The sequence below is a fragment of the Otolemur garnettii genome, unplaced genomic scaffold (assembly GCF_000181295.1).
Source record: "Otolemur garnettii isolate 467f Iridium unplaced genomic scaffold, OtoGar3 scaffold00084, whole genome shotgun sequence".
NCBI lineage: Eukaryota > Metazoa > Chordata > Mammalia > Primates > Galagidae > Otolemur > Otolemur garnettii.
This window is the reverse complement of record NW_003852479.1, coordinates 8,163,339-8,182,302: the sequence shown is the minus strand read 5'-3', so window position 1 is coordinate 8,182,302 and position 18,964 is coordinate 8,163,339. Positions and strand designations below refer to the sequence as shown.

The window sequence follows — 18,964 nt, the reverse complement described above, 5'->3', positions numbered from 1 at the left end:
CAGCCTCATTTCATGTCTGTGCACTGAGAAGAGGCTGATCACAGGCGGCTGATCTGCCCCCTTCCGTCCACGGCCGCAAAGCGGGTGGTGGAGCAAAACCAACAGAGAGAAGGGACAGCTGGTCGTTGCCAGCAAACTTTGTTGGCAAAAAAAATATAAAAACAAGACTCAAAGAGCTTCTAATTGGGCAAGTATCTTAGTGAATATTTATAATTTCTGAGAAATTTGTTTTCAGATGATTCCTTTTTTTAATTGATGCACTTAATCACTTATATCAGAGATGGTTGCCATAAATACATAAAATTTTATCACTTAAAGCTAGTTTTGGAATGTCACTGCTTGAGTTTCACGTATTTGCAGAAGATGCTGTAAATCTTTTTATTTAGGTAAGCACTGGAGTGCTCATAGCCCACGTCTGAGCTCTGTGGCTCTCCACATTTGGAGCCAAGCCAGCATCTCTCCGCAGCTGCACAGCGCAGGGGGTCGGAGGGCCTGAGCCTGCTATTGACAAGGTCGTGTGCTTGGCAGGGGCAAGGGGGTGTGGTCATCCTGCTGTCTCCCAAGAGCCCTCAGTCATGGGCACACCAGAGTGGTTGTCACCCTATCTCTGATCTCATTACCTAAGAGGGTCAATTGCACTCATGGTGGGTCCTGCGGTGGCCTTGGAGCTCTTTTCTGAGCACAGCTGAGCTTCATTTCTTTGTATGAACTTTATATTGGGTGTTCCCTAGGCAGCCAGCTAGTTTGGACTTGATTGGGCTTTTATCAGCTGGGCAGAGTACCCAGAGAGTGGCTTAGTGACACCCAGGGACCTCTTTGGGGTGGGAGTGAAGCCCCCTGTTCTCTTCTTACAGAGCTTCCTCAATCTGTGCTGCCAGCCCAGGGCTGAGTCCAAAGCTCCTGACCCCGTGCAGACCCAGGTGGTTTGTGTGTAACAGGCCCCCGTCTGCATCAGGCACTGCACAGACCCCAGAGGGTCCAGCCAGGTAGATGCAGCAGGGGCTCTGGGAGAGGATGGGCAGCCTCAGGGCACATTTGCTATGAAGGGAAGGCCATCCTAAGCTCCTATGAGCTGGCTCAGGGAGGGGGAGCCACGCCCCTGTGGAGACAGCCACATCACTCAGGCATGGAGGATTACCCAGACCACTGTGGCCATCAGCCCAGGAGGTCAGGCACAACAGTCGACCAACTATCCATCCATGTGCCTCTGGGGTTCTTGGCACATGGTGCAGTTGGCTGTGTGACCAGCTGACCCACATTCCACTGCCCAATACACAGGATGGTAAGGAGCAGCAGGTCATGGGTCTCTGCAGACTTTGTTCAGTAGGAGGCCCAGGGAGGAGCCATCCCACTGAAAAAGTGTTGGGAAATTTGAGGGAAAAACAGGAACACAAGACTGAACGTATGGGTGGGTGCCCATGAAGGGGAGGGCTACCTCAGCCAGGAGAGAGCTCTGTCACTGCAAGAGAGCTAACAGTAGAAGCTGTGAGCTGTCAGGGGCAGGGGACCCTGACGTCCAGCCCCTCATGACTCTGCCGTGGGACCTGGCAGTGCAGAGGCACCATAGCCTGCAGTGACAAAGGTCACTCAAGGCTTGGCCTGCTGGTCCTCTGTGTTACCAGTCTATATGCTGCAGAAAGACCCTCGATGAACTTACCACACTGTAGGCCCTCAAAAACATGAAGGAGTACCGGGAGATTCTGTGGGGATTTTTGTGTATTGGAGCTGATGCTGGAGCTCTCGGCTGGCAGGTGAGGTGCTGACACAGACTGGCAAGAGGGTAGAGATGTAGAATGAAACTCAGTGATGCCTTTAACATGACACTCTTGCCTTCAGGCTGCTGTTGAGGAGGGCAATGGATTCACAGAACAGCTAGGAAATGCCGAGGGAGCTGTGTGCGTCTGAAGGAGTTGTGAGTAGAGAGAGGTTGGCAGGAGCTGAGGGAGGCGAAGTGACGGAGGGCCTTCCCTTGCTGTGTGTGTCTGTGTCTCCCTCTGTCTGGAGAGAGGAAGGCACAGAGAAGACAGAGCCCTCTGCTCTGGGGGAACACCACCAGCCCCAGCTGACTTCCTTGTACAAACCGAATTGTTTTTATCAGTACAGACCGTGCACTGTCCCCGCACTGTCCCCGAGCACTGAAGAAGGGGGTGGTTCTCTTAGTGACAAAAAAGTTGCACTGATTCAAACCAATGTGCAAGATTCTAAAATTCTGAGTTCAGTTCTTTGAATTCAGGGACGCACTCCTCCCTCACTGAGCTGACGAGGGCGTGGTGTGGGGCTGGTATGGGGGCTGCTGCTGGCACAGACATGGCTCTTCCATTCTGTGCACACTCCCAGGCTGCTGTGGCCCAGCCTCAGCCATCGGAGCTCATCCTGTGGGCTCTGTCTTCCCTGTGCTTTCCTCTCTCCAGACAGAGAGGGAGACACAGACACACACACACACACAGAGACACACACACAAACACAGACGCACACAGACACAAATAAATGCACACATGCTCACAAATACACACAGACACACAGACACACACAGACATACACATGCACACAGACACACACACAGGCGCTCACAAATATAGACACACAGACACACTCGTGCACACAGACACACACTCACAGAGACACACAGGCACACAGACACACACACACACACATACACTCACATAATCCCTCGTCCACTTTAAGTCCTTTCATTGATAGTCCCCCACACCCAGGCCCTGCCCTTCTTTCCTGACCTCCAGGTTGACAGCCCAGCCTCCTGTGGCTGCCCAAGGCTGAGGTCAGGCATGCTTCCTGACGCTGTCCTGGGGAGTCCTCTACAAACCTTCACACGCAACCCCTACAGGGAAGGCGATGAGCCTCCTCCTGCTAAGAGCACATCTCTTCTCTCTCCACCAAGAGCCTCCCTTTCGTCCTCCCTTTCGTCCCCAGCCCCAGCTTCACCAAGTCCAGGCAGGGGACCTGTCCCATGCCACAGCAACGTCGGTGTACTTAGCCCAGAAGAAATGGCCAGAGAGGCTGGTTCAGGAAGCAAGCCAGGGAGAGAGAGAGGAAGAGAAAAGAAGGAAATGAAGGCAGGGAAGGCACGAGCAGCAGAGGCCCTGCTCTCTCCGGCCTGGCCTGCCTGGCCTGAGGCCAGCACCTCATCCCCTGGCTCAGAGGCTGCTTCCCTGCTTCCTTTGCCCAAGCTCAGTGCCAGCTTGCTCAGAGAGGTCTTTCCCCATTGTGTCTGACAGCCTGTCCTTTGTTCCTCAAATCTGGTCCTGATCTCTGCTAACGAACAGTTTACCATTTGTTTCCCCTACACTAAAGTGCAAGCTCTGTGCAGACCCAACCTGCTGGCCCCAGAGCAGCCATCCTCTGCAGCATAGCAGAGGCTCCATGTTTACTGAATGGGCGTTGAGGACAAGGGTTTCTGTGGGCTTTACTGATGTCTCCAGGATTCCCCCCATTGGCTTAAAGCCGAAAAGACAGGGCTGAGGTCTCAGGGCTGTGATCAGTGATCTCACCTAAAGGAAGGGGCACTGGGACAAGCCGGGCAGCCCCTCGTCTGTGGACTGCCAGGTGCTGCTGCAGATGAGCCTCCTGATGTGAGGGAGAATTCCTGATGTGCAGCTATGAATGACCAGGGGCAGGCGTGAGTGACCAACAGCAGATGTGAGTGACCAAGGGCAGGTGTGAGTGACCAAGGCCAGCTGTGAGTGACCAAGGGCAGGTGTGAGTGACCAACAGCAGATGTAGTGACCAAGGACAGACGTGAGTGACCAAGGCCAGCTGTGAGTGACCAAGACCAGCTGTGAGTGACCAGGGGCAGGCGTGAGTGACCAAGGGCAGCTATGAGTGACCAAGGGCAGGAGTGAGTGACCAACAGCAGATGTGAGTGACTAAGAGCAGGCGTGAGTGACCAAGGGCAGGTGTGAGTAACTAAGGGCAGGCATGAGTGACCAAGACCAACTGTGAGTGACCAAGACCAGCTATGAGTGACCAAGAGCAAGTGTGAGTGACCAAGGCCAGCTGTGAGTGACCAAGACCAGGTGTGAGTGACCAAGGGTGAGTCTGAGTGACCAAGGGCAGGCATGAGTGACCAAGGCCAGCTGTGAGTGACCAAGACCAGCTGTGAGTGACCAAGGGTGGGTCTGAGTGACTAAGGGCAGGTGTGAGTGACCGAGGGCTACAGCCTTTCAGACTCTAGGAGACTTCAGACGGGTGGAGTTCTTGGAGGACTCTAGTTAGATGCATGTGGGTTGAAACCACAGGGAACCTATTCTTTGGGCCCAACACTCACCACTCACACCTAACAGGTAATCAACAAGCTGTCACAAGTTGACTAGTTACACACACTGTGTCTCTGCAATAATTTGAGCAGAAAAGTATCTTCCTGAAAAGAGCTTTGAGACCCTAGAATAAAGAACAGATGGCCTGAGACTAGACCGGGAGAGTGCGAACGTGGGAGGGTCAAACAGCTAAGGAGTGAAACATCCCATTGGGTCTGCGTTCATCCCGAAATCTCCTGGCTTATCCCATCCATCGTGATTCTCCCTGACTACCACAGAGAACTTGCATTTTATCCAAAGTAAATATTCCAGCAGGTGAAATCTGAGCAGACCACTTTAGCCCTGCAAAGCTGAATTCTGACAGGTCCCTCCCACGCTGAGACTTGAGACTTAGTAGAGGTAGGTTGGGGAGACTGTGTTTGTGAAATGAGCAGTGTCTTCTCTGGCCAAGTCAATTGACTTTAATGGCTCTGCACCTCCAGCCTGATCTGTTGTGTCAGACTGAAAAACACAATTTTTCCTTGGGAACAGTCTCCCATCTCCACTACCAGACAGAAAGCCCGACCTCTTCCGACTGCTATGTCCTTTCTCTGCTTCATCTGCACAACGGCATTCACACCCCCACATTCACACTCCCACATTCTGCTGCGTTTTGATGTCTTTTCCTTATACTTGATGGACACATGAGGGGCACTTGTTGACCCTCTGTCAGGAAGTCTTGTCTAAGACAGACATGGCCGTCACCCACATCAGAGATAAGATGAGTATCTGGCAAAGAAGATAATGGATTTTAAATGGCTTTATTTTTTATTATTTTTTAAAAAGTATCCTTTCCACAGCTCCAAGGAGAGAAGATTGCATTACTGTGCAAGTCCAGAGCATCCTTTGTGCAAAGCCTGGTGGTCACTGGAGTGAGGCGTTTCTGTCACTGCATCTGCCTGAGATTTGAGGCAGGAGCCTTCCCTGAGCACCAGCTCTGTGCCCAGGGCCCTGCCACACAATGAGTGCAGGGGCTCCGAGGAAGACAAGGTGTGAGTGCAGGGGCTCGGAGGAAGACAAGGTGGGGCACAGTCCTTCAGCATCTGCAGGTGGCTTCTGTGCAGGCTGCTCTGGAGCAACTGAAAACACCTGCTCCCATTCAGCCCCACCCTCTCCCCTCCCATCCCATCCCATCCCCACCCCATCTTCACACCACTTCCATCCCTGTCCCACACCACCCCCATCACCTCCCACACCAACCCCACCCCACCCTATCCCCTCCCACCTCATCCTCACCCCAGAGCAGACTGAGCAGCTTTCCAAACCAGTCAGAGGGTTCATTATCCTGTCTGAAACCTTGAGTGGCTTCCTCCAAGTAATATGGGATAAAGTCCTACTTTTTATTTTTTTTGAGATAGGGTCCCACTGTATCACCCAGGCCAGTCACAAACTGCTGGGCTGCAGTGATCCTCCTACCTCAACCCCCCAAGTGTCTGGGACTGCTGTACCCAGTGTGAGGTCCTGCATTTTGTATATTACTTATCCCTGCTTACCTCTCTCACCTCCCACCTGGAGCTTCACCTGTGTATGAGCAATGTCCCACCGTCCTCAGACACACCTGTGTCCTTGCTCTCTGACTCCCCAGCTGTCCTGCCTGGGCCTCCACACCTGCTGCCTCCTCTGCCTCCCAGTCCAGCCTGCTCCCTCCCTTGCCCCTGGGCACCCAGGAGACCCTCATTCACACTCCACATCTCCAGACTCCGGCAGGTCCTCTGCTACATGCATCTCCACCTGTGCTGGCCACAGACAGTGTGTCCAGCCAGGGTGTGTGTGCTCACCTGCATGGACAGTCGCTTCTCAGCTGCAGACACGTACTGGCATCTAGGAACATAATCCTGCTTTGCATCTTTTCTGATTTTTACCAAGAAGTTAGAAACCCAGCTTGTGCCTTGACGTTCAGCGTGCTATGCTGGCCTGGGGTGGTCTGGGCACCTCTGACTACATGGTTTGTGTCGCCTTGGTTGTCTTCCCTGCAGCTGCTGAGATGGCGGCACTGTCTTGCGCATTACCTCACAGTATTTATCAGGCCTCACATGGCTTCCAGCACATAGTAGGAGCTCAAAGAAATTCTGTTGAACAAATGGCCGAACTGAATATCAAAATTGGCCTAGTTCACAAGCTGCTGACCCTCAAATCACTAAGCTGACCCTCTGCTGCCCTCATCCCTCCCACGTCCCCTTCTATTTTTATTTTCTGGAACTGAGATTTATCCAGGTGTGGCCTGGCTGAAACCAGCAACATTGAGGGGATTCTGTCTTTTCCCTGACCAGTTTAGACTTTTCTATGATTAGCCGTTGAGGAAAGAGATGGGCAGTTTCCCAGGAGAGGGTGAGTTGGAAGCGAGCTGCGGTGAGAGGGGCAGAATTCTACCTGTCTTGTGGACAGGGTGAAGTTCCCCTGGGAAGACAGCATGCAGGCCCGCCCTGAAGATGAGCGAGCTGGCGCTCGTAAGCCACACCATGTAGTTGCACGCCACTTTGCACAGTCTTGCTTAGAGAGTGGGCAGTTAGCTCAGAGCAGTAAGTGGGATGCAGAGTCCTTCAGGCCACCTGGCAACAGCAGTAGAGGCGTGGGGCTGCCCACTGGAAATGCAGGTGCCCAGGCCTGCCGCCCTCTGGAAGGGAGGCCAAAATCTCTGCATGTTGAAGTCGTGCTCACGACGGCTTGAAAGGCACTGCCAAGGGGTGGAGTAAGGAGAGATGGACTCCCCTCCTCCACAGGTGCCTGGCAAGCTGGAGGTTGTTTGACTTTGCTGAGGAAGATGGTGTTTCCCTCTCTGGGACACGGGTGATGTCTGTTTCTTGCTATGTGTGTCATGTGGGTGGTTTGACTGTGGCCTCTCTAACTGAAAGGTCCTAAGGACTTGGGTCTGTAGCTAAGGACGAGCTGCTGCTCACTCACTTCCTGGCTCCAGTGGACTTGTTTTTGTCTGTGACGATGTGGAGCAAGGCCCTTGAAGGGGCCGTTTCACGGTCACCCTCACTCAGTAGCCAACTGCAGGGACAGACTGCTCAGGTGCCCAGAAGGACGTGTGGTGACACTGGCAGGGACCAGACATTTCTATGTGAGCAGCCCCTGTGTTCCTGCTTTGTGTGGTGTTTTTGCCATGGGGGTCACAAGCTCAGGTGACTCAGAAACAGAAAAACCTGAGAGCTGAGCTGGGGAGTTGTGCAGGTCCTGACTCACTGAAGTCATCAGCCACCCCCTCCACCCTCACACCACACAAGAAGGAAACAGCAGTACCCAGCTCTGCAAGCTGAGGGTGGTAAGATCCTGGATTCTGGTTATTCAAAAGAAGTTTGCAATTTCTAAAATGCGCTGAGTCTGCTGTTTGAAAGTGGAGTTGAAGAAGGTGGCTGTGGGCTGTTGTCCAACCGTGTACCCAACTGTGGGGGAAAATGTCATCATCCCAGAGTTGAACCAGGTTTCTAGCTTGGCTTTGAACAGCCAATCTGCGCAGCCCTGAGGATGAAGCAGAGCATCTTCTCAAGCTCACCCTTTCCTCAAAGCCCAGCTGCCTGTTTGAAAAGATGCTCTGCTTCATTATGAGAAAGGCCCTAACCCAGGACGCTCTCGTCCTTCTCACGAGCTTGATCAGGGCCTTCTGAATACAGGGCCGTCAGGTGGAGCAAAGTTGGATGAAGGCAGCTCTGTGGACACCCTTGAGGCCTGCATGTCCAGGGCAGGGCCCCTGAGTTCCTCTCCTCTTTCTTCTCCTTTGAAAGTCCCATCACCACCCAAACACAGCTCCTCTGCCTTCCAGGCTGGGGACATGTCCTCTCCTCTGAAGCAGAAACAAAAAGAAGTGAAGCCACCTGCAGAGACCCCACCGCTCATCACAGCACCAGTTTCTGCTGTTCAGGGCCCCTGGGAAGGAGTAGATCACCCCTCCCAGGAGGCCTACATGTGAGCTATTATTTATCTGCAGAGTTTAGGGTGTTGACTGAGGCTGGAGGTGGGATGGGGCCTAGTCATGGAGGGGACGGGGACACTCTAAGTAATTTCAAATAGGAAAATGAAAGATCAGATTTGTGCTTTAGAGAAACCACCCAGTGAGGAAAGTCCAGGGAGACCTGTTGGCTGCTGGAGTGCATGGTGTGGGTGTGCGTGGGGACCAGCGTCCAGATTCCTGCAATATGGAGGGAGCTGGTTAGTTGGGGGGGGGGTTAGTGAAGGAGAGGACAAATCTGAGGTTTTGGTTTGGACAAATTACTTGATATTGAGACTCATCACTAAAATTGGAAATGCAGGTGCAGGAATTGCATTTCTGGGAGGAGGGAGACGTTGAAATGATGAGTCTGTTCTGAGTGTTTGGTAGGAGATACCGACAGGACAGATACAGATGTATATGCACCATAGTGTGCCCTTGTCTGGATCTAGGAGTGAGGGAGGTTGCCTGGGGAAGGGTGTGGAGGCACCAAACAGAGGTCCAAGGGATGGTCATGTTGGAGAGAAGGAGCCCTGTGGGGAGGCCGGGAGGGAGGCCGAGAATCTACAGATCTGAAAGAGGAGAGCTCCACTGTGACAGGTGTGGCTTGGGGGCAGGCTGAGAGCAGACGAAAGGGAAGTGCCCATGGGATACAGCAAAAAGGGGGTCATCCGAGACCTTGTCAAGGGCAGTTTTAGAGGCGTGGTGGAGGCCGAAACTGTGAGGCCGAGTGGGCAGAGGGAAGAGTGGGAGGAGGGAAAGGCAAGCGGGGGCTGCTTCAAAAGTTTGGCTGAGGGACAACACCTGTGGCTCAAGGAGTAGGTAGGGCACCAGCCCCATATACCAAGGGTGGCATTCAAGCCCTGCCTTGGCCAAAACTGCAAATATTAATAATAATAAATAAAAGTTTGGTTGAGAAGCTGGGAGAGATAGGGTGGGTGGAGGGAGGATGAACAATGAAAGAAGTTTGTTTATTTTTTTTGTTTCATGGTATTTTGTATTTAAAATGAGAGGTCAGCATACTGGTGTAAAGGACAAGACAGGAATCAGCCATCGGTAGCACAGAGTGACCAGCTCATGGCAGCATCCCGCTGAGTGAAGGCAGCTGATTCCATTATTAGCAAAGGCAGAGCACAGCAACAAAATGCAGACCCAGGTTTGCGGGTTTGCCCGGGGAGGAGACAGGACTGGCTGCAGTGGGCGCTGGGCCGTCCAGGGTGTGGGAGGCTCCGTGCGGGACATCCCTGCTCTGTGGGTTTTCCACATGCCCAGATCCAGATATCACAGGGAAGCGAGGACAACGCTGCCCCCCAACTACACCGTGGTGGGTGGTGGCACAGCCTGGACCAGGCCTGCCCATTTGTTGGCCACACCTCAATTCCTACGAGGGTCCTACAGTCTCTGAGATGCCTCATCACTGGGCGGTGCCCTGCACACAGTGAAGGAGAAAGAGAAGTCAGTTCTGTCTCACTGAGCTTACAAGTTGGAATCTGCCTGACACCAGTAAGCTTTGCTCCTCATCTGTAAACAGAGTAATAGAGCTGACACTGCGTGAAGAGTGAGTGACACAGTGAATATGTGACTAGGAGGGTGGCTGAGAGCAGCAGTGTCCTGAGATCATGAACTGAAGGTGGATGGTCTGCTCTAAATCCTCCCTTTGACTTGCCTGTCAATGTAATTTAGGGTCAAACAACTTGTGCCTCAATTTACCAATCTGTAAAATGGGCAAAACTTGGATCTGCTGTATATGATTATTGTAAGGACTAAGTGAATTACTAAAAACTGCTCAGAACATTGCCTGCCATATGACCAGCATGGAAAATTCTTGCCAAATAAAGTGTTCGCTATTATTATAGAAAAATACTGGCATTATTATAGCTACTGAAATGACTTATGGCCTTAAAATATTATCCTAAAAACCTATAAAATCAAGTCAAGCAGTAAAGATTTAACCTTCAAGCACACACAGACTAAGATGTTTCATTTACTTATATTTCTCTGACAGAAGGAAATAGAAAATTCAGAGATGATGATTGGGGGGCCATCTGAGGAAGGGAGAGCCCCCAGGGAGCCTGGTTCTCCTCACTGTCAGTTGGGAAGACCAGACACAAGGGAAACCTGACCTCAGAGCTCAACAAAGCTGCCTCTTAAATGGGGGAAGGCTGGGCCAGGTGAGGGGGTTGGTCCCCTGCAGGGGAGAGTTTAGTACAGCTGCAAGTCACAGGAGCAGACAATCCCTAATTTATTTATTACTGAATCAGTGTTTTATTTATCTTTAAAAGGGGTGAGGCCAATTCATATTGAGGCAGTGGTGTCGGGGACAGCTGTGCCCCCTCGTGCCCTGGAGGGACTTCACTCAAGCCTGCAGCTGCCTGTTGCTTTGTTTTCTTATGTTTTAAACTTTTGGAAGAACCCATAACTGGTGCTACGTGTGTGATCTGAGAAATCAGAATAGACACACTTTCGTCAACTGGGACTGACACAAAGTTCAGGGAGAGGCTTCAGGGCCCGGCCCGTCTCTCAAATCCCACAGCTCAGTGCCCTGACGGGAGAGCTGTCAGCTCTGATTTACAACCCATATGGCCACGGATCCAGACGGAGAACCAGCCTTGTAAACCGTCCTTTCTGTTAAGCTATTGCAAACCTGAGGCCACTTTCAGCCAGTTTATACGAGCTGGGCACAAGTTGTCTTTTTGTCCTGTCATCCATATTTTGAGTCAAATTTTACCTCATGTTAGTGCTAAGGCTCTCCCCATCCTGACTGTGGGATGCGTGTGACAGACGTGTGTCAGCTCCCCCATCATCACATGTGATTCCAGCCCTGTGAGACACACACCAACCTGCCCTTCCCCTTTTTGAGGACAGGGCACCTTTGCTTGTGCTGGCTTGGGGAGACCATCGGAGGACAGAAGAGGACCTTCAAAGGGCAGGCACCTTTGGTCTGCACTGGAGACTTTCTCTTCTCACCTTGCAAACCACAGTCACCACTATGGCTCTGTCTTGTGCTATGGAGCAAGCCCGGTGGTCTTTTAGATGACCAGTGTGAGCTGTATCACCTGTGTAATAAACATGAACAATGAAACTCTCCTTCCTAAACCTGCAGGATCTTCTCGTGCTTCTTAAAACCTGTGTCCCAAAGAGACACCACACGGAGCTTGGCCCAGGCAGTGAAGTAGGAGATGTGCCTTGGGAAAAATCACATCTCTGAATCTTGCTTCTATTTCCCCTGCTTATTCCAGAGAGTTACGAACACCAAATAGGATGGAAAATGTGAGAAAACACTCTTAAATGCAAAAGTGGCATCAGTGGAATGATGTTAAGACATAAAGTTATGAGCGTGAGAGTGGGAGAAGCAGGATGAGGAGAGGGAAGGCCACACAGCAGAAGGAGAAGAGGAAGGTGAGTGGTGAGGAAAACATCAGGTGTTAAAAGTGAACTTCAGGTGCAAAAAGCAGGCAGTCTAGCTGTGAGAGCTGTGTGACAAACACACAGAAGGGGGAGAAAACAACTCCCGCAAACCCCTGTGAGGGACATCACAATACGGGGCGCTGAGATCCACGAATCACGAGGAAATCTTCTGTGTCACTGACTGAGGAGCAGACTCATCACTGCGTGTTTGAAGAGTGCAGCCAGTTGCACGAGAAAAGTACTAAAAGGAAGGAAGTAGAGCAAAATCCCCAGGGTGCCTCTGAATATCGAGCAATTAAAGGAGGTTGTTTTATTCTTTCTGAAAACTACAATTTTCTTTAGTGAACATGAACCAATTTTCTAATTAAAAACTACCCTGAATTAATAATAAGAGACATGAGGAAAGCTAGACCCAGAAGGGACGTAACTACAGCATCAGAAATGCAGACCCTGGAGCCTTCTGGCTGAGATCACCTTGTGACTGGGCGAGGGGGTCCCCTTAACAGATATCAGCTGTAACACAGCCTTTACTTGCACCCGCCCGTGCAGTGCCAGGCTGAAGTGCACAGTATTATTAAGTAAAATGTATGGGGACCACTGTTTGGGCTGCGTTTCTGCAGGCCCTAACAGCCCAGTCCAAACCAGAGGTTGCTGTGAGCTGTGACACCATGGCACTCTACCCAGGGAGGCAGAGTGAGACTGTCGCAAAAAAATATATTATCTTCTCAACTAGATAAGGCTGGATTCCATGAGCAAGGTTTACAAACAGAGTCTACCTGTATCTGGCTCAAGCTCCAAGCTAGCTCTCACCAGACTCGTCTGCATGCTCTATACAGGGTCAGGAAATAAAGCAGATGGCACCAGAGCTGGTGCATCGCGATGGGAAAAGCATGCACAAGGATGTGCTCCCACATCCAGGGCCTGGAGTTGCAGCAGAGCCTGTGGCAGTAAATTCAAAGCTTTCTCAAATTTGCCACACTGTAGAATTATTCACCCGGGACTGTAGTTTGGCTGGGATATCAAATAGGCTTTACCATTCAGCCTCCCACATGCTGCCTCCCTAGAAAAAACTCTGCCCCGGAAGCCACACTGGTTATCTATTTGTAGACTGAGAAGTTGCCTACCCAGGGCCCTGTGCAGTGAGGGAGGAAGCACCACCTGTGCTGGCCAGTGCCGGGTGGCCAGCAACACAGTGTCCTGCCGGTCCCTCGGGCTCTAGGGCCAGAAGATCAGGGCCACACTTGGGCACTCACCCATGTCCCTGAGTGGAAAACTGAGCCCGTGTCACAAGAATTTGTATGGCCAGCCCTGTGGGAGTCTAAGCTGGCCTAAGGGCATCTCTTAGCCCCAACAGTCCCAGTCTTATTCTACTGCTTGAATCACACGTGTCCAGTGGAATTGTAGTGTAGGGCTGGGAGGCACTTCTAAGGGCACCCAGTTTCTCTCATTTGATGAATAAGGAAATACAGACCCAATAAGCACCATGCGGCGGTGTGTGGCCACTGCAGCCAGGCCCCTCACACCCAGTCAGCCCTCAGGAGAGTGTGTGGCCATTGTGGCCAGACCCCCATGCCCAATCAGCCCTGCCTCTCAGCGGCCAGTGCTAGTGATGTTGATCTGAGGGCTGCTTAAATGGTTCCTTTTACTTACCTGGAAATAAATCTCCCCAGGGCATGTCAACCAATCTTTCCTTTGCTGTCTCTGCTTCTTCATCTGTAAAATGAGACCATAGAGCCAATCAGCTAATGACACAGAGCACTTGAGACTGTCACTGGCATTCAGAGGACACCCAGTAAAGGGGACGCTGCTGCTACTATCACATTATCACCAAGATTGCTGTGTTGACTTTGGGGGGGGCATATAGCCAGTAATACAAACTAGGTGGCTAAAACAACAGAAAAGTATTGCCCACGGTACTAGAGGCAGAGAGTGGCCCCAGAGGTCCTGTGAACGGTCACCCCTGTGTGTCTGTGTCTCTTTCTTTGTAAGGACATCAGTCATCCTGGACAAGACCCACGCCACTCTAGTTCACCCTGTTTCTACACTCGGTCACAGTTACAGGTGCTGGAAGTTAAGACTTCAACATGTATCTGTGGGGGGCACGATTCAACTCACAGCATCATTATCTCTGCCAAATCAGCCCACTTGAGAATGGCTATCTCCATGTAGGTGAAGGGTGATCACTTCCGTCTAGTCGTGGCCCTGGGCAGAGCTGCCTCAGGATAGTCAGAAGCGATTTAGATGCCAGTCAGAAGCGATTTAGATGCCATACAAGTTTCAGATCTGCCAGAGGGAAGAGAAAAGAGGGGTTTTAACTTGTGAAGAAGTCGCAAGGCAATGCATTAATGCAGCTCTCTATGTTCACTGAGGAAGCTATCCAGAAAGTCAGGCTCAAAAGCAGAGCAGTTTCATTGTAGCCATTTACTTCTGACAATTTCTTATTATTTCATAGAAATCTCTAAGCAGTTTCTTATTATTCTGGGTTGCATATCTAATCCCCGTAGAAACTTCCTAGGGAGAGAAAAGACAACAAAACTTGAGAAAAATTGTGACTGTTGGATTTCACGTGCATCTCATCCCAGTACTGAGACTCCCTAGGACAATTTGTGTATTCAGAGAGAGGTAGGATAAGAAAAGAGCAGACGTGTGTATATGTGTGTGAGTGTAATAGTGTGTATATACAGGAGAGCTTCTGTAGCTGACCACCTCCTCAAACTGACCTAATGTTCACAGAGCAGACCCGCACCACCTATGGTTATTAGTACAGGGGCCCTGGCTCCTTACGTGACCAGGCCTCCTGAACCCATGTCACAAGAATTTGTACGACCGGCCCTGTGGGCGTCTTTGCATCCTTTGCATGTGTGTTTGAGTGTGTATTTGTATAATATTTACAAATATTTGTATAATATTAATTATACTTAATAATATTTGTCACAGTCCCTTGGGTGGTCAACTTACAGAGGTTGTATTGTATATGCATGAAATATTATACAAATACATATCCAAACATACATGCAAAGGATGAGTCTTTATTATAGCTCCCCAAATCAATTTACTATTTGCCTTTAATAATATAAATGTAGGTATACAGATGTTTCCAATAAATTCCAAGGGAAAACAAATTAGAAAAAAAAATTGATGATGATTTGAAATCACCACCTCTCGGTATCGTGAGCCCGTGCCAATCAACTCAAGAAGCACAGGGCTTCCTTGTTCTGTATGTCATGAACATCTTAAATTGGTAATTATTTCTGTGGTTGCTACTAAAATCTGGTTACATCACCATATTGAAAGTGCAAATCTTTTTGTTTATCCTAACTTGTGAGCTCTGGGCTGTTCATTATTTTCCTGTGAGGTATTTTAAAACCCAGGACACTGCTCCGGACCTCAAAACAACATCGATTTTGTATGCTCTTATTCAGCTTCTCCCACGTAGAGAACAGACTCTCATGTGCATCTAATTGAGTTAACATAATAAGTGTGCTTTTCACGTGAGCAGCTCCCTGGTGGCCGCTGCTTTCTCTTTGAACATGAAATCTATGAGTAAGCAACAAAGCCAAATTTGTTATGCATGTAAAAAAGAAAAGATATCTTGTCACATCTTATTTTATGTTAAAATTCTTTTTCAGTAAAAACAAGATATTTATTTTCTAAATTTTTGACTAGTAGTAGATTTCTTGGTACTTTCTTGAGGACAAAAATAAGATAAGTGGGCCAGGTGCAGTGGCTCACGCCCATAGTCCCAGCACTCTGGGAGGCCAATGCAGGTGGATCCCTTGAGCTCAGGGAGCAGCCTGAGCAAAAGCAAGACCCCCGTCTCTACTAAAAATAGAAAAATTAGCCAGGCATTGTTATGGGTGCCTATAGTCCTAGCTACTCAGGAGGCTGAGGCAGGATGGTTTGAGCCCAGGAGTCTGAGGTTGCTGTGAACTATGACAGCATGGCACTATGGCCTGGAAAACAGAGTCAGACTCTGCCCACCACCAAGAAAAGGTAAGCAAACTCAAATAAATGACAAAATGTCCCAAACCAGTAATAATGATGTGAACCAATTCTGAGTGTCATCCAAACTACCTTTTCCAAAGAACACAGAACAGTTCTTACCAAAGCAGTTCACGTTGCTTTTTTTACATTGATAGTGTGCTCATGCCTGAATCTTGCTTGTTTAAATTAAACAAGCAGCAGTGACAGACAGGAATGACTCTATTCTTTCTCTTTTTCTAAAAACAGCCACAAGCAAAATACCATTTCTCCATCCTGCTTTCCTGATGAAATCAGATGGTGGGGTGGCATCTGTTTAGGCAGCAAGGGTGGCGTGTGGTCTCTGTTGGAGCCCCAGCATTCTGATTTGAATCTATATTTATTTGCCCAGCATCTTGTAGGGCATCAAAATCTCCCAGCAGTTGCTACCACGCTTTTCTCCACTCTCCACCCATCACTTGGCCACCAAGCCACTCTCACCAGGCTTTTCAAGTCCCTGGAATACCGCTGACTGATTCACAGCCAACATTTATGGAACAACTGCCATGTGCCAGACACTGCCCTGGGTGACAAGGACTCAGGGACTTAGCCCTACCAATACTGAACTCCTACCCTTGAGGACAATGTCTGTTGATCTCTTAATCCCAGAGGCTCCTAGCATACGGGACAGTAGGCCAAACACCCTAGTGATCCCATTCTGGGTCTCTGTGAACTGAAGAACCTGGAGGAAATAAATGTCAAATCAGATTTGCACCTCCCAGTTTAGCTTGGTGAATCTAAGGCTGCTGTGGTCCCCAACCCCAGCCGTGGCCTGGTGCAGGTCCTTGGCCTGCTGGGAGCCCAGCGGCACAGCAGTACCAGCTGAGCTGTGTCTCTATCCCATCCCAGCTCCGTTGTCTTGGAAAAATTGTCTTCCATGGAACTGGTCTTTAGTGCCAAAATAGTTGGGGACTGCTGCTCTAAAGGAAAATCAGAATTGAGGTGGGGGTGAGGAGTGAGCATCCTCTGCCCAGTTCCTGGGTGTCATCTGTAATCAGCCTTATCTGTGGGCACAGCAGCTTTGGGGGGTGGCTGGTGCCATTTTGAAACTGAGTTGTTTTTTTTTCCCTCTGTGATTCTTTGTAGAGAGTTGTTTATCCTGAGTTGTTTATTTTGCTCTGTAAACTTAAATCTTCTTGTCCTGCTGTGTCATCAACATGGGAGAGAGGAACAGGGACCTTCTGTTCCTCTGGAATCTGTGGGTTGTGTTAGACAGCCAGGAGGTTCTACATATGTGCTCCTGAGAGACGTGTACATGCTTGTTATCAACTCATCACCAAACTCATCTTTTTTTTTTTTTAGAGACAGAGTTTCACTTTTTTGCCCTCAGTAGAGTGCTCTGGAGCCACAGCTACCAGCAACCTCAAACTCTTGGGCTCAAGCGATTCTCTTGCCTCAGCCTCCCAAGTAGTGGGGACTACAGGCGCCTGCCACAGCACCCGGCTAATTTTAGAGGTGAGGTCCCACTCTTGCTCAGGTTGGTCTCTAACTCCTGAGCTCAGGCAATCTACCTGCCTTGGCCTCCCAGAGTGCTGGGATTACAGGCATGAGCCACCATGCCCAGCACACCAACTCAATCTTGACTGCAAACGTGCAGATTGGAAGGAGCTCTATCTTTCCTCTGTGAATAGCTCCAGTAAACACCCTGCCACCGGCTCCCAGACTTCTTTTCCACACTCAGCATCTCCTGATCGTATGTAGGAGCCGCAACAACCTGTGGGGCAGTTCAAAAATCCCAGGTCAACCCACCACTAACGCAAGGCTGGAAGCACACACAGGCTTAGGAGCAATTTGGGGTTGAGACCAAATGTTGTGAGGGAACAGCTGGGGGTCCTTCTGGAGTTCAGTCCCTACAACGTGACTTGCCCAGGATGCCTCTGCTCCCTCCCCCACATTGTCCTTGTGGGTGCTGTGGGGTTGGGGTCCTGTCCTGAGCAACTGGGGCAGTTTACCTTCCTAGGAACATCCCCAGCTGTCATTTAGAAATGAAAGAAAACAAGTGCCTGGGTCCAGGAGCCAGTGGAAAGGCACCTTGCATGTTGGTCACAGGCCTGGACTCTGGGGTCAGGCAAACCCGGACTTGGGTTCAGGTGCTCCACTCATCAGTATCTGTGACTTGGTAGGGAGTCATGGACCGTCCCTAATGCTCGTCTCCTGACCTGTGATTGGTGACAGCACCTATTTCACCGGGTTGCTGGGAGGGTGAATGGCAGCTGTTTAGCAGACAGTGAAGGGAGCGAGGACTCAGAATAAGAGTTCCCAGGAGCGTTCTTCTGTGCACTCTATCCACGCGCGTCCTGGATCCGCTCCGGCCTTTATGCCCCTCTGTGGCTGCGGAATCCCCTTTTCTGAGAGTTGCCCCTGTGTGGTTGCCTCCACATTTCCCTTTCCGCCCTTTGCTCTGACTCTCACAGGCCCCAGCCTGAATCTTTGCCTCCCAGGAACGGCTTCCCAACGCTTTGCTTTCTCAGGGGAAACCTTCTCAGGAAGAGCTGAGACAACAGCCTCCCTCACCCCATGCAGCTCTCTGTCAGGTGCCTCTGAGCTTATGGAAGGTGCTGTATAGCTGGGACCAGTTAACACAATAGGAGTAATTTTGCTTGGTTACAATTTATAAATGTGTTTTCATTTTGTAGGTATCAAAAGCTATAAGCGATATTGAACTCGAGTTGGAAGAGGCGAGTCCGGTCTCAAAATGGAGGTAAAACCGCTGCCCGGTCGCCCCCAGCCCGACTCCGGCCGTCGCCGCCGCCGCCGGGGGGAGGAGGGCCATGATCCAAAGGAACCAGAGCAGTTGAGAAAACTGTTTATTGGTGGTCTGAGCTTTGAAACTACAGATGATAGTTTAAGAGAACATTTTGAGAAATGGGGCACACTCACAGATTGTGTGGTAATGAGAGATCCCCAAACAAAACGTTCCAGGGGCTTTGGTTTTGTGACTTACTCTTGTGTGGAAGAGGTGGATGCAGCAATGTGTGCTCTACCACACAAGGTTGATGGGCGTGTTGTGGAACCAAAGAGAGCTGTTTCAAGAGAGGATTCTGTAAAGCCTGGTGCCCATCTTACAGTGAAGAAAATTTTTGTTGGTGGTATTAAAGAAGATACAGAAGAATATAATTTGAGAGACTACTTTGAAAAGTATGGCAAGATTGAAACCATAGAAGTTATGGAAGACAGGCAGAGTGGAAAAAAGAGAGGATTTGCTTTTGTAACTTTTGATGATCATGATACTGTTGATAAAATTGTTGTTCAGAAATACCACACTATTAATGGGCATAATTGTGAAGTGAAAAAG

At 50.0% G+C, this 18,964-nt stretch overlaps 1 protein-coding gene across 1 annotated transcript; it reads left to right on the top strand.

Moving 5' to 3' along the window:
• Positions 1-18,323: 18,323 nt before the first annotated feature.
• On the top strand, positions 18,324-18,964 carry LOC100963754 (heterogeneous nuclear ribonucleoprotein A3-like; the record flags this gene model as incomplete). Its single annotated transcript, XM_012808117.1, has 2 exons — positions 18,324-18,370; positions 18,437-18,964. Coding segments are annotated over exons 1-2 (534 nt in total), but the record flags the coding sequence as incomplete, so codon positions are not given.